The 15,902-nt window shown below is 38.5% G+C and overlaps 1 protein-coding gene across 1 annotated transcript in view; it reads left to right on the top strand.

Moving 5' to 3' along the window:
* lck (LCK proto-oncogene, Src family tyrosine kinase) overlaps positions 1-15,902 on the top strand; it is a 55,446-nt gene that overhangs the window by 8,724 nt on the left and 30,820 nt on the right. Inside the window, exons 3-8 of the mRNA XM_036593715.1 lie at positions 4,376-4,442; positions 6,332-6,422; positions 7,331-7,432; positions 12,947-13,050; positions 13,262-13,411; positions 14,669-14,821. Of these exons, the coding sequence (XP_036449608.1) occupies positions 4,376-4,442; positions 6,332-6,422; positions 7,331-7,432; positions 12,947-13,050; positions 13,262-13,411; positions 14,669-14,821 (667 nt within the window). The remainder of the gene's footprint in view (positions 1-4,375; positions 4,443-6,331; positions 6,423-7,330; positions 7,433-12,946; positions 13,051-13,261; positions 13,412-14,668; positions 14,822-15,902) is intronic.

The following is a 15,902-nucleotide window of genomic DNA, read 5'->3' as shown; positions in this document are numbered from 1 at the left end:
TTCAAATATGGTGATATTAATCAAAGTACAGCACTAAAATTATTATATTTTTAAATGAAATTGAGATCAATTTAAGTGTTAATGATTCGACTTCAACACTTGTTCATTAGTTAAATAGTTACTGTGATTATATCTGTTACATAATGACATTCTGTAAATTAATTATTATTATTATTATTATTATTATTATTATTATTATTAATGCAAATATAACAATAACAGCAAATCCACAGCATTCAACATTTAGTTGAACATGCTAAAAATGTAAAACTGGTCAACTGAAATCCTAGCTAACAATCACTATAGCTAGCATGTAATGCTAATGCTAACTTGTATGTGAAACTTCAGTGAATAAATTTGTGTTTTATGATGAAAATCATAAAAAAGTAAATAACAATATATTTGAGGTGATATGCTAAAGATGGGCTTTTGTCCCATGTCTGGTGTGACGTCTTGCCCCTAAAATTACATTTTCACTTCAAATGAAGTCTAAACTTACATTTTCACTTCAGAGAAGTACCTCTCAAAAATCCTCCTCCCCCCAAATCAAATATTTGTGCAGCTTATTATAAAAGCATAGATCACAGTTATCCAAAGACAAAAAAATTTGATCAACTGACCCCAAAAAAATGGCAATAAATCCCAGAAATGCAGCGATCCAGATGAAACTTCTGAATTACACCATAGCCATTCAGTTGAAGTTTGGGGTGGTGGGTGGGGGGATGGGGGCATCTTACATCCGTTCGGGTTTCTTCCCTCGAACTACCATCTCATAAGGCCTTCAGCGCACAGCAGTTTACATTCGCATCCACCGACTTTTTACACATCAAAGGTGAATTCTATTGGGTTGACAGCACCATATATATAGAAATCTGTTGTGATCCAGGACTCACAGCCGTGTAAAGAGGGCCTTAGACTGCTTGCTTACATGCTGCTTCTGTGGTCTCGCTTTGGAGCAGGCGGGAAAAGAAGAAAGAGCAGGTTGCATATCTCACAGTAAAGGGGAACGGAAGAGGGGCGACGCTGAAACAAAAAAAAAAACACGTATACAAAACCATTGTTGGTGTGAGAAAAAAAAGAGAGTCACACATATTTGACTCCATTTGCACACCACTTCATTTGGGGATTTCTGTACATGAAGAGAGTAAAATGGTGGAAAAGCCACTCGCCTTATCCTCATTTGAAAGAATATCTAGTCAAAAAAAATCCCTTATATATAGCTGAAAATATAGTTGATCAGCCAAGACATGTTTGGTATCTAAAGTTGGCCTCTTTCATTTTGCTCTAGAGCTCCAAGACAAATGTTGCTTGTTGCAGCTAACAAGTGGAAGCTTAGGACTCACTTATTAGCATCATGCTAACTGCGTGTCTTACCTCAAATCATGTGAAGTTGTTAAGTAATCTTTAATAGACTTCCAACAAGCATAGTCACCAGCAAAAGCAGCATACGCTGTGTTTTGGATGCTGGTATGCTGGCTAACCAGCATGATCATGCTGGGTGATCAGCTAAACTAGCATAAACCAGCATAAACCAGCTTAGACCAGCATGGACTTCATGCTAGTCTGTACTGTTTTTCTCAGCAGAGCTGCTTATGTGGTTTCTGACACTGTATGACATCTATAAAAACTGACAAAAGTATGTAGCATAGCTACCAACAGTGGTAACAGTAGATGCTGTCCTAAAGTCAGGCCTGGACTTTGTCTGTACTTGTGTCCAATAGTTGACAGGAGCACAGGAGGCACACCTAGCTATACATAGCTTTCATAGTTCCTCCTCAAAATGAATGAATTACAGATCAGTTACAATTTTCAGACTGAATGAATGAGATGCTCATTCATGTTATGACTCTAGACAGTAAGAAACAGCACTTTGTGGTTACAAATCCAAACCCAGAACTACCTGTAGGCCGGTTGAGCACCTTTGTCCGTTTCCGTATCAACAGAACAGTGGAAGTGGGCAGATTTCAAACCATGAAAGTAGCCGTAGGAGTTCTTTTTAGCTTGTGTGGTCACATGATTTCTCACACTTACAATTCACACCTATATAATGGAGCTATAAGGTAGATAGAGTTCATTAAGTGGCCAGAGAGTGGAAGTGGAGGGTTTTTGATATGGTGGATGCTGAGTGTACATAGCATAGAATTATCTATAGATATAGATGTTTGGAAAGCAAAGAAAGAGCAAATTTGGAGTTGATAGGCACGGATAGGCCCCAGTGGAGGAGCTTGAGACACTTTTCCTTGCTCTCGGACTGTAAGGTGCTCTCTTCCTCAGTGTGTATAATAATTGTGTTTCATATGGCCAGGCTAGCCTCCATTGGGGAACAGAGCTAATGGGTTGGTTCCATGAGCTTCATTGCTCTTTGGCTCTGATACAGACCCTCATTCAACTCCAGCATCTCCTGGGTGCGCTAAACACCACAGCACTGGAAATCCCACCATTAAACACTGATTATCTCTTTAAGAAAGCATGATATTCCATAATGTGGTTATTCTGAACGTCGGAAAAAACATACTGTTAGCAGTAAAAGGCATAATGCTAGCAACTAGAGGTGCTAAAAACAGGGATTTATATCAGACTCTTGGCTTGAAACTTTCATGCAACTTTTGCATGTTGTGAGTTGCCCTCAACATAGTTTGCACGCAACTCGTTTAATTTCTACTAGCCAGCTAAATTAGTATTTCATCACTTCTTGAGCTAATAATTTTCAACCTTTGGATCCAAATGAATCTGAGCTCTGCATAAAATTAAGGGCATCAAGAGATGAGAAAATAAACCTAGCTGTAATAATCTGGCTACATAAATTATGATAATAGCAGACTAACAAGAAAAAAACACGTAAACAGCTGTTAGCATTAGCTCACTAGTTAATGCAGCTGGTTACCAAAATGTTAGCTTTGAGAAATTTCACCATTTTTTGTCATGGTATAGGAAAATAACGTGCTTTGAGTCAGTCGGGAGGCAGGGATGGGGGGTGTCTCCTTTTCAACCACCCAATAAAGCATCTCCTGCTTTCTTTGTTGTCCATTGGCTTATTGGCATTTTGGTTGGCTGTTAAAAGAAACTTGTTTCACAAAATTTGTTGCATCTAGGTTTAAAATGAGGGCAGATTCTTTTCATTTATGCAACTCAAGTGCAATTTAGTTTCATACAGGTTTCAAGCAACTAAAGTTGCATGAATATTTTACCATGTAAAGCCAGTCTTAAATGGAATTGCAACTATGAGGTTCATAGTAGTTAGATAGTATAGTGTAGCATTTCAGTGTTGGATGTTGGGGTTCAAATCCCAGCTCAGGCAGTAAAGCTAATACTGATGGCTGCCTTGAGAAAAATTGTTAGCACCTGCTAGTTTGGCCTCCACTGAAACATGATTAGACTGTCCCTCTTGTTAAGAGTGCTTGCTGTAAATAAGATACAGTATAATTCACGTTAATGTTGTCCTTTTTTCCTCTAAAGGCCCTGTCCTCCAAAATGCCAACATATTTGCAGGCATGGTAGTTGGCACTTTATTTATTAAAGTGTACTTCAATTTCTAGTCATGTCATGGGTCAACAGCCCTCTCAGGCCAGCTCAAGCCCCTGTTCGGAACGTGTTACATAATCGATCAGGAAGCCACTCTTTGTCTTTGCAGTCATTCGAATCACAACTGCCGTGTGAACGTCCTCCACACTTCCTCAGCTTAATCAAGGCAGCTATTAGATCACAGCAGAAAGGAGAATGCTTCTGATAGCAGATCAGACGGTAGGAAATGGCCAGTAGCCCGTAAACTGACTACAAGGGTCAAGTTTGTTTTGTTCTAGTGGAAACAGGACTATTTTTCAGGTGGTTGTGTTGCTTATGTTTAATAAGAGCTGCTCGAAAGAATAGTAGCTCCTCATTCTCTCAAGGAAATGACTGCTGGGCATAGGTCAGAGCTGCTTAGCGTTAAGATCCATTAGACTGATAGAGAGAGAGGGTTCAAAATGATTAATGAGGGTTTTTACACTCCTGTGCTTTTGGGAAAAACAAAAACAGGCCCTCCTCGGTGATGCCATAGTCGTGGCAAATGTGTCATGCGCTGATTAAAATGAATGATAGAGGGTAATGCTAAAATAATAACCCCTATTAGTGCATTTCATGTTGAAACCAGGACCCAACATGTGCTAGATTCTTCATACAGTGCTTCAAACAGTCTGCGGTTTTGATGAATAGCTTCAGTTCTTCTGGTTTTACAATAGAACGATGAGTGCGATGATTATTGCGATGGTTCAGCTGGTGCGGAAAACCTCACACATCAAAAGCCACTCACTTTGCCCTATGTGAATAATTTGTACCTATAATGACTGTTTCTCTCCTGTTTTCTCTTTTGTATTTTCTCTTTTTCTTTGTTTTTCAGATGTCGATTGATACCAAAGTTCCATTCAACCCCAACTACACGCCTCCACCCACCTCACCGTTACCAGGTCACACTCACTTGCACATCTGGATTATGTATTGTCCCTGTATACTTACATTATATAGTCCTAACACCTGGATCATGCATGTATTCCAAAGTGGCTCTGTTCTGAGTTATCAATGCTCATGACCAGACTTGCACATCACACTAAGATGCAGCTTATTTACTCAGCTTGGAGGGCCTTAAGATGGGTTAAGATGATTCACAGTGCCAAATTTAAATTTTTCTCCTAAAATCAACTTCTTAAAAGGGGAATTCCACTGATTTTTATTTTATTACTTTTTTATTTACAGTGGTGTTTTTTACTTATGGTGGTGGTTGATGATGGTAAAATAGTGTTAAATCTGAAAAAGCAAGTTTTCTTTGGGGACTATTTTGCCTTACAACACCCTCCATGTGTCTCTCCACCAGGAATAGAATAAAAGAAGTTTTAGGCCAAAAAATTGCATCTCAAAAAAGATATCTCAGACATCAGGCAACATATTGCGTAACCATTTCATGTAATAACATTATATTACATAGCTTAGAGGCATTAAACTCTTCAGACGTCTGGTTCTTATCACCACCACTGTGAACATTCTACTGTGAATTCCACCAATTATTCAAAGATTTTGCATAATTCTGTCGTTGCAGTGTACAAAGTGTCATTCAGTGTGGTTTGATATGAAGCGGTTAATTGTAGAGAAACTTACAGGGTCAGATTTCTTTGCAGTGGTGGTGATAGGAACCAGGGGTCACAAACACAAATATAGCCATTTTATTTACTCTCCAGAACCACCAGTGAACCCACACATGCCTTGGGGTGCCTTTTAACTCATGCAAGTCTTATAAATTAAACTTTATTTTTGTAGTTTTTTTTTAGTTCTAAAGCATGCATTCAACCATTTCAAAACTGTAAGCCTTCTGAGTTTCCATATGTAATGTTGATGCTAAAATAGTATAAAATCTGAAAAAAATATGGGACTTTTTTTGGACTATTTTGCCTCACAATGCCCTGCATGTACCCCTCCATTGTGAATTAATGAATTAATGAATGAATGAATTAAAACAAATGGATTAAGAAGACACTTTAGGGCAAAACTTTATCATAAAACTATCATAAAACAATGTCTCAGACACTGCTGTTGTCAGAAAACCTCTTATCACCAAAATGGTAACTTTACAGGAGAAGCAAAAACCGTAATTTACTTTTAATGTAAGTCAGTGGAACCAGACTTTTTTCCAAGTAATCTTGGGCCGTTTCTTTTGGTCCATTCTTCATGAAATTTACACAAAATGTACAGGTATTTTCAAATTATGTCAAAAACCGAAAAACGACAAAAATGGTGATACTAGGTTTTCTTCCGACAACAGCGATATTTAAAATCATTTCATGTAATAACTTTCTGTGAATAAGCTTTTAGAGGCATTAAACTCTTCAGACGTCTGGTTCCTATCACCACCACAGTTCTGACCCAGTACATTTCTTTAGAATGGAGCATTTCACACCAAACCACTCTGAATGACTTTGTTTACATCATGTGGACCTTTTGAAAAGTTGGTAGAGTTCCCCTTTAACTGTCTCTTGTTGCAACGCTTTAGCTAGCAAGTATTCAATAGAGATGTAACGGTTCACAAAATGCAAAATTTAGGTCCAATTTATAGTGTCCTGAATGCCACAAGCTAATACGTTAGCCCCAAGCTAACCACAAGCGAAGCTGCCAGACACATTCAGTGACGTTTTTAAAGTCTGGATTAAACTCTCTCACTTTGATCTCCCTCATTCACCTGGATTAGACATCTCTCTAGACTGGATTAGGCCTCTCTCAGAAGCCTCTCGCAAATAATATATCTTTATTGCTTTGTTTATTGAGGTTTGTCAGTTAATGTGGTTCATGGTCCCCATCTGTATTGCAGATAACTTGGTGGTGGCCTTGTACAGCTATATGCCGTCCCACAGCGACGACCTGGGCTTTGAGAAAGGAGAGAAGATGAAGATCCTGAACGAGTAAGTTACTCTCTGCAGGGAGGAAGTGGAAAGTGTTTGGTGTTTTGAAAGTGGAGCTTGATTTGCTTGAAGGAGCAAATATCTCACCCATTAACAATCCACACAAAGGGATTGTTAAAATCAGAGTGTTTTCTTGTGGGAAGGTTTCTTGTAATCAGTGAAATCCCAAAAAAAAGCAGAACAATAGTTTTTTCTGACTAGATAATGACTCATTATTACTATAAATAATAATAATTAGTGCTAATGTTTCCATCCTCCACCTACAGAGTTTCTTTTCTTTCTGAACATCCTATATGAGCTGACCCAGCAACAACTGAGTGATTCATTCCTTGCGGTTTGCAAGAACCTAAGCTATTAAAAACAAAGCAGCTGGGGCTCTCAAGTGGTACAAGCATCTAAGTGTTGGCCCTATCATCAGGAGATCAATAGTTTGAGCCCTGGTGATGCTACAGCCATCCGTAGCTCTCTATCCCATCACCAAATGCAATGCTAGCCAATGCAGGCGGCTGTTACCCGACATAACAAACCATTAGCGGCAGTTCGAAAAGATGTGGTGCTTCATGGGTCTCGGAGGAAGCCTGTGCTAGCTTCTGCCCTCCTAGCGCTGGTGGTGTCGTGTGATGAGGGGAGTCCTAACTAGTGGGTGGATTTGGACTTGCCTAAATTGGGGAGAAAATTGTGGAGGGGGGAAAAAACAAGCAGAAGAAAACATCACATGCTAATATTTGTGACAAAGAATGATCAATGATGACAAAGACCACCCATCGATTTTACCCCATTGCTGTGATGTCAGTGCCTTAAAAGGGTTTATTTTTACAAATTCAGTTTTTCAGTGTATTTGTTAATTCACTGTAAGGCCCTGTGTTTATGTGCCACCACACTAACTGTGCTGTGTTGTTTTGCCTCAGAGATGATCCAGAATGGTACATGGCAGAGTCTCTGTCCACGGGACGGCAGGGCTACATCCCGCGCAACTTTGTGGGCAAACTCAACAGCATGGAGACAGAACCGTGAGTGTACACACACACACAATGTAAAAATTGGTGTTGTAACTTAAAAATATAGTAACCAGGCTGCCTAGGCGATAAATGTAATATCGCAATACTTCAAGAGGTTTACACAATACACGATATATCACATTTTTTTCTGACATCTGATAAATTGGAACAAATAAAATAGTGCCACATCAAAAAAATACCATCAATACACTTATTTGCATTCAGTATTTCAGATACTTTGCACAGTAAATCCAATTAAACAGGACTAATTAAGCTTCCTTTGTAATCAAATCTCCGTGGAGGTGTTTTTTCAGTATTGATATGATGTAATTTATTACAATAACAATAAATATTGTTCTATTCTCAGGCCTAATTATAAGGGATGTTCCACAGCTGGGGTGCCATTTAACTCATGCAACACTTAAATTAAATAAATTAAACTTTATTTTTTATAGTTTTTTTTTTGTATTTCTAAAACCGTAAACTATATCTCCTTTTGTACAGACTTCTTTGCTGAATAAAGAGCAAAAGCGTTTTTAGCACAGAATTAGCAAACACACAACATGTGGTTAACTACCATCCACATGAACAGGATGAGGACATTAAGGATATTCCACTGATTTACTAAACACTCTGTAATTTAAGTACCAGTGCTGAACTCCCCACAATATCTCTGAAAATAACTGAAAAAGAACGAGAACTTCTTCTTCAGGAAATTCAGATGCAAATTCCTGTTAAGTGCCTCATTAGCAAGGATGTTTCAAGCACAAGATGTTAAATGAATTCACATATTAAGAAGATTTTTTAATTTATTTCATGTTACAGTGGGCTGTCTTCTAAGTGCTGTATAGGTTTCATTAATTTTCAAAGTTATTTATTTTAGGCATGGTTGTTTGACACTGCACCTATGTTTAATATGTATTTACATTCACATACAATCATATGCAAAAGTTTGGGTGCCCTGGTCGAATTCCACATTTTTGTTGATTTTGTGAAAATAGCTTAACTACTATATGCTCTACAGAGAACACACTTCTGCACACTTTAGTGTTTATTTGCTGAATTTAACATGAAATAATCAAATATAACGTGGTCTAAAAGCAAGGCGCTTTTATATTGTATGTTTTATTTATTGCCCAATGTGTTATGCTCAGCTAATAAGTAGAAACTGTGTGCTAAAAATTGTAGAGGATCTGTTAACTCATTTTCCCTTAGAAAACACATGCAACATGTGACATGCATACGACTGTATTTGTAAATGTAATATCAGTGGGACCCCCTTTTGTGGATCTTCAGTTAAATTAACTCAAAATTACAAACGACTTTTTTTACAGTGCACACACATGCACCGCACACACATGCTCAAATACACCCACTCACACACAAAGACCATCTTCCTGCAACGCATACAACAGTTCTTGTCTGCAAAAAGGAACAAGTGCAACCAAAGCGAGCCACCACCACAGCACAGCGCCAAGTCTAAGCCTACCGCACTGACGCTCAGCATAGCAGCCTGGCCACGTTTAGGCCCAAAGTGTGGAAACGAGAAATGACTTTTTTTTAAACATTTCAGAAGCACTGTACTTAAGTTAAAAGCCTTCACAAACTTTGTTTAAGACGGTACAGTCATGTCAATACAGTGCAGTTTTTTCTTATTTACAGGCTCTTATGTAACACCTGATTCAGTTCATCTAGACTGTTGATTTTTTTTTGTTGATTGTCTAAGTGAAAATATCCAACACACTTCTGCACATTGTAATTCACAGTTACTGTTCTTGCCAAATTAAACACATTGGAGGGAAAAACCATAAAACCTAAAATGAGGCTTGTGCAAATAATATGGCACATTTTCAATTTGATGCTATATATTTTTACCAATATGTTAAACTAAGCTAATAAATGCAAATTGTGCACTACAAATTGCTGAAAAATGCCATACAGTCTTAAAAAGTCTTCAAGCATTCTTTAGTACTAGAAATGTTTTTGTATAGAACGATGTCATGCCCAACCCTTAAATGGCCAAGACCCACCAGCGGGCCTTTAGTTTCATCACACACTTTTATAATCTAAGAATAGCTCAACCAGTTTGCACTGAAGTCCCTGTGGTTACTGAATAATAAGCTTAGTATGTAATAAGCCTGAGATTTTTAAGGGGTTAAATTGTTCTCTGCATGGTGAAATGGTTCTTCAGATTGATGGAGAAGGTGCTGTATATGGTTCTATATTTAAACTTGGTTCTCTATAACAAAGGGTTTGTTTATTAATACAAGCTTGGCACCATAACAACAGAAGAATGCTTTTTAGTGATATTTTGAACCATTTTCAAAAAGGTTCTATATGGATCCATATACAATGCATTCCCTACCCATCTGGAGAACCATGCAAAGGATAATTTAAGCATTAAATGGTTCAAAATAGAGCTCAAAGCTGTGTATAGAACCATTCCCTTCACTAAAAACCATCTTTTTAAGACTGTATTTAAGTTGCCTGTAGAGGACGTGTTGACTTATTTTCACTTAGAAAATCAACAAAATATGTAATTTGATGAGGGGCATTCAAACCTTTACATATGATTGTATTTAATGCATGCCTTCAGTGTATGGTGGTAGAATGAGGGAAGACTGAGGGAGAGGACTCTGAGAACTTGGGCTGGAGTTCTGGAGTTTGAAGGCTGGACCCCCACTTTTTAACTGCCATAGTATTCATAGAGGATTGAGGAATGGAGGAAATGAGGTGGCGGTGGGAACTGTGAAAAATTTGTCACAGGAAACATGAGGTAGGGATGGGAATTCACAGGGTGTTAGACTGAAAGGGGGAGGGGTTTCAGACACGGTCCTCCCCCTGTTTTCAATTCCATAACTCTATATTTTATGATGTTACTGGATTCCTGTAGCCGCTGCTGTAAAATCTGCCCTCCTTTTTGAGGGACGTCTTGCAGTTTTTTTCACTAGAAATTCAAATGTAAACATACAAGTATGTTGGAAGTCAATAACCGGATCTGAGTCATATGAATCTGGCATGCTTCGGAAAGGATTGCTTCATATAAATGCTCTTTAAAATCCATTTTAAATCCTTGGCAAGGCAGCACAATAGATGTCTTAATCAAAGCTAATGCTCCTCCATGCAAGAAACTTTAGGGAAAAAACATTCTGGGTGGTTTGATATCGAAAACTTTCTAGTCAGAAAGCAGTTGTGAGGGAGGCCATGCCTGAAGATCCTCCCAATTTCCCACCCAATAAATTTCTCATCAAGGTTTCACAACCCACTACCACCACCACCACATCGCCTCCCTGTTCCTCAGTTCATTCATAGCATTATGTTTGAAGGAATTTTCATGAAATATGCTTCAAACCAGAAAAGAACCAGTAGTGCCACAATAATACTATCAAAGACTGTCAGTACAATGAATTTTATGTATGTTTCACACACTGCGGTGCACTAAATCCAATTAAACAGGCCTCTTTGTAGTGAATCACACAGTGTGCTCAGAAATGCACATTGTGGCTTATTGTGATGTAAATTAACATGATATAATAAAATATTGTCATATTACTCAACTCAAAGTCCAACCTTTTAGCTTAAAACAAACGTTCTCAAGTTCACAGAGTTCTCTGGCCTCCTCATATACTGAGGAGGTCTCACATAATCTCTTAGTTCTGTGACCATATTTCGAAGGCATGGTCCAAACTAGCAAAAAGACCCTTTCTAAACCCTTTCAAATGGCCTGCCGACAGCCCTACGTCAGCCCTAGAGAAGGACAAGAATGTGGGGGTGAGTCATGGCCCCCCTCACAAGGAGAACTGTGAAATACCCTGGTAAAACCTCGGGGGAATCTCTATAGCCGTGGGCTTCTCGAGGCCTCCCTCACTGATAGTGGAAAGACTGGTACCCCAGTGATGGAAAAAGTGTGACGTAAATGTACGCTCAATCAAACAAAGGCACAGAGCTCCTCGCTGAATCTGAGAGCACTTATCACTTTGAACTCTTTTCAGCAACGAAGGTGATCACTGCGGTGATGGAACAAGTGACACACTTCTATTCTTCTTTTCACTTTTTAAGTGGCTTTTTATTGGTAGTTTTCACAATGGAAACGCAAGCACAAAAAGTGCTTGGCCCCCTATATTGTATTAGCCAAATACAGTCAAATGGAATGGAAACAAAGAATGAATGAAGAGAAGTTTCTGCAGCACATAGATGTTAACTACACTTTTAAGGTCAGTTTTGAAGAAGGAGAGGGCCTCTAAATATGAAAGTATGACAAAGTTGCAAAGACAAAAATGTATTTACCAATATATCATTTTTACTAGTTTAGGAGAATTAAATGCCTTACCAGAAGAGATGTAGATGCCAACTACGAGGGTAGGTCCAAGTTCTAGAGTTATTAGTTAAAAGTCTGTCATCTTAGGCCCTATTCAACATTTGTTTTACCTTAGGAGGCGTTATAACCTGAGTTACCTCAGCCACAGGTAGCTTTCAGCCTTCAGCTAGCTTATTTTCATTCATGAATGGGGGGGGGGAAATCCAACATTCATAACAAGTAAAATAACAGAACCAACAGTATCAACAGTTCACAACTGTGGTACATACTAGAATAAGTGTATTAATAACATTAACGGGACATGAGGAGGAGAAAAATCCACAGACGCAAGAACTGCTCAGGGGTTTTCCGCTGAGCGCTGTATCACGGTAGTGTTGAACTATGCATTTCGGCAGCTGTGCCTACACCTAAACCCAACCCTGCTGTTAACCTCAGTAACCGAAGGAAATCATTTGGTTCTTTGTTTCACGACCAGCACAATGGCAGAATTTTCGTTTTCTATCATTGTTGGGAAAGTTGTTTTTTTTTTGCTTTTTTTTGTCCAAACAATAAGATTAATTCAAGAACACACACCCACATGTCTGGCATCATGGGTGTTTAAACGGTACACTCTTAAAAAAACCTTTAAATGTTCTTTATTGAAGGCAGTGGCTCTGTTTAGAACCATGACTTCTATATATAACCACTTAATGGTGAAATGGCTCTTCAGATTGATGGACAATGAGTTGTGTTTGGTTCTGGCATCAAAAAGGTTTCCCTATTGTTACACACTTGATTTCATAACAGTAGCAGAACCCACTTTGGTGCTGTATAGAACCATTTTCAAAAAGGTTCTCCAACAATCTGAAGAACTAGATTGCCAAGCAAAGAACCAATTAAGTAGCAAATGGTTCTATGTCGGGCTCATGGTTCTAAATAGAATGACTTTTATTTTTTATTTAACCTTTATTTAACCAGGAAGTTAAAGATTAAAATCCCTTTTTCGAGGGAGATCTGGCCAAGATAGCACACAGTTTACAGTTACAGGAAACTGAGCATATCAACATAACAATCCTTTACTAAAGAACCCTTAAAGAACCGACTTTTTTAGGAGTTAAACTATGCATAGGACATCAAGTATGAAAAGCATAGCAGTTGCAGAATCAGCGACAGCACACACACATGCAGTGTCAGCATGTTAATGAAAGTGATGTGGTTTTATGTTCCAGCTGGTTCTTTAAGAACCTCTCCAGAAACGACGCCATGAGGCACCTGTTGGCTCCAGGAAACTTGCAAGGCTCCTACCTGATCCGAGAGAGTGAGACCACACCAGGTAAGAGGGACACAAACACACCACTGAGATCATACTGTCTACTTTCTGAGCCACAATTCCAATCAGGAATCAGGTAAGACACAAATGGGTCATATAGGCTTTAGAGACTGGTACCATTCATGTGAATGTTCACTAAAGCCGTGTTGAGCACTCAACACGCCATCGCAACAAATGACACATTGATCTAAGGCGTAGTTCTGCTGTTCCACAGGTAGTTTCTCTCTGTCCGTGCGCGATTTGGACCACACGCAGGGTGACGTCATCAAGCACTACAGAATCCGCAACCTGGACGCCGGCGGCTTCTACATCACCGGCAAAATCTCCTTCAGCTCACTGTCCGAGCTGGTCAGACATTACTCCCGTACGTGGCAAGCAGCACCAAACACTCAAAGCACTGACACAAAAGCAGACTGAAGCAATCTAGACTGAAGTAGCAGGTATACTGTGACTGAGCCGAGCTCAAGATTCAGTCCTGGGCTTTTTTATATATCCCTTCTAAGAGGAAAGGGGAATTCCACCGAATTTTCAAAATTTCAGCATAATTCTGTCATTGAAATGTAAAAAAAAAATAATTTAGAGTAGTTTGGTGTGAAATGCTTCATTGTAGAGTAACTTACTGACTTCTTTACAGTGGTGGTGATAGGAACCAATATACCTAATATACCTAATATATATCTAATGTAGTATTATAGCAAATACAGCTATTTTAGTCTCTATCCAAAATTATGATTACACAGGCTACAAAATGTTTTCCTTGGAGATCTCTCCCTGCATGTACATCGCCACAATGAACATGTTTAAAATATATATGTTTTAGGACAAAACCTTTTCTCAATATGACTGTACAACAATGTCTTAGACATCATGCAACATATTCATAACCATTTCATGTAATAGCTTTCAGTGAGAAAGATTTTGGAGGCAGAAGATGTCTGGTTCCTATCACCACCACTCTGAGTGCAGTATAATAATGTTTTAATGGATAAATTATTTTTAAAATGGTAAAACCTTGAATAAAATCGTTGTAGGATTATTATTATTATTATTATTATTATTATTATTATGCCTTTTGTTTACATGTCTGTTTGTCTGTTCAAATCTTAGAAAAACTAACATTGTGATGTATATAATGTATCATGAAAATGTCTATGTGATACAATATTTTTGCCATATCATCCATCTCTACTCTAGAATGGTGCATTTCACATTAATACCAGTCTGAATGAGTTTGTTTACATCTTAGCAGTTTAACAATGCAGAAATGTTTCAAAAAATGATGGAATTAATTAATTATTTTCTTTTTTGTGCCAAAATTTCACATACAGTGGTAGTATTGGTCAAATACATCACTTTCATATATATATCATTGTGCGCTTTTCAGTGGGTTCACATGAATCATAATGGATATGCATACGCAAACTACACCTCTGCATTGAGCTACAGTCATAAAAGAAGCGAAACTTCTGTCAGTTTCCCGTCAGCTGAACCTTAAACCTGTTCATATGCTGAAAATGTCCTGGATGTGTGATGCCTCCTTTGCCACCAAAACTCTTTTTTCCATAACTCTGTTTTCTCTTATCTCTGTTTCCTCCCCCTCTCTCTCTCTCCCACTCTGAAGGAGATGCTGATGGCCTGTGCACGCGGCTGATAAAGCCGTGTCAGACGCGAATGCCGCAGAAGCCGTGGTGGCAAGATGAGTGGGAGGTGCCACGAGAGTCTCTGAAGCTGGAGAGGAGGTTGGGCCAGGGCCAGTTCGGAGAGGTGTGGATGGGTGAGTACAGTTCGCTTCGAAATGTGTTGCACCACTAAACTTGGATGATAATGCAAATTCATACAAACGACTATCATATGCAGAACTATCGCAATAAACAATAACAATTATGGACTACCTTGTCCCTGATGGCAGTATAATTACTAGCTGGGCTCGCTTCTAATAATACTCAATCATTTATATTATATTCTGCAAGGACACTGTTATATTCTACCAATTTTTTCCAAATTTCTGCATAATTCAACTGGTGAGATGCTAATGAAGTCAATCAGAGGAGTCTGATGTGAAATGGTGCATCGTCGAGAAACTTATCAACTTCAATAATATTTACCATTGTAATGGTATAATAATAGGAACCAGGGGTAAACAAGACAGGAACCAGAAGTCTGAAGAGTTTAACGCCTCTAAAAGCTCAAACACAGGAAGTTATTACATGAAATGCTTTTTAATACCCTGAACATTTATTTAGATCATTTAAATTAATGGCAGAGAGGTACTTGAAGGGTTTGGTGCTACAAAATAGACCACTTATTTTTTTAGATTTATGGATATTTTGCCATCATCAGCATTACATATGTAAACTCAGAAGACGTGTAGGTTCACTGGTGGTTTTGGATAGTAAATTATATGGCTATATTTGTTTTGTAGACATTGTGACCCCTGGTTCCCATCACCACCACTGTAAAGAAATCAGTAGCTTTCTCTACAATAAAGGATTTACATCAAACCACTCTGAATGACTTCACAGCTCAACCACTGAATTATGCAGAAATTTAGAAAAATTCCCCTTTGAGTAATAGATTCACTCCTATGGACAACAATGGGCAAAAGCACTGATGAAACTCATGCTTTAGGAAGGATGCTGCAGTGGTATGTCTGGTTAGGGTGGCACTGGCCTCCTCAGAAATTTGATTGGCCAGTATGAGCGCCCCCCACTGAAGCCGGGAGCTGATTGGTTGCTAGTTTGTCAATCCTGGATAGGGTTGAGTATCGTTCCTTGTTTTTGTTTTATGAAAGTGATTACTCATTTTGATTCTTTGTATGCATTCAATCCCAAACTGCATGACTTTTAACTACCAGA

This window comes from Colossoma macropomum, unplaced genomic scaffold, assembly GCF_904425465.1.
Source record: "Colossoma macropomum unplaced genomic scaffold, Colossoma_macropomum, whole genome shotgun sequence".
In the NCBI taxonomy this organism is placed as follows: domain Eukaryota; kingdom Metazoa; phylum Chordata; class Actinopteri; order Characiformes; family Serrasalmidae; genus Colossoma; species Colossoma macropomum.
Note: the sequence above shows the minus strand (reverse complement) of the source record. Positions and strands in the feature narration are given on the sequence as shown.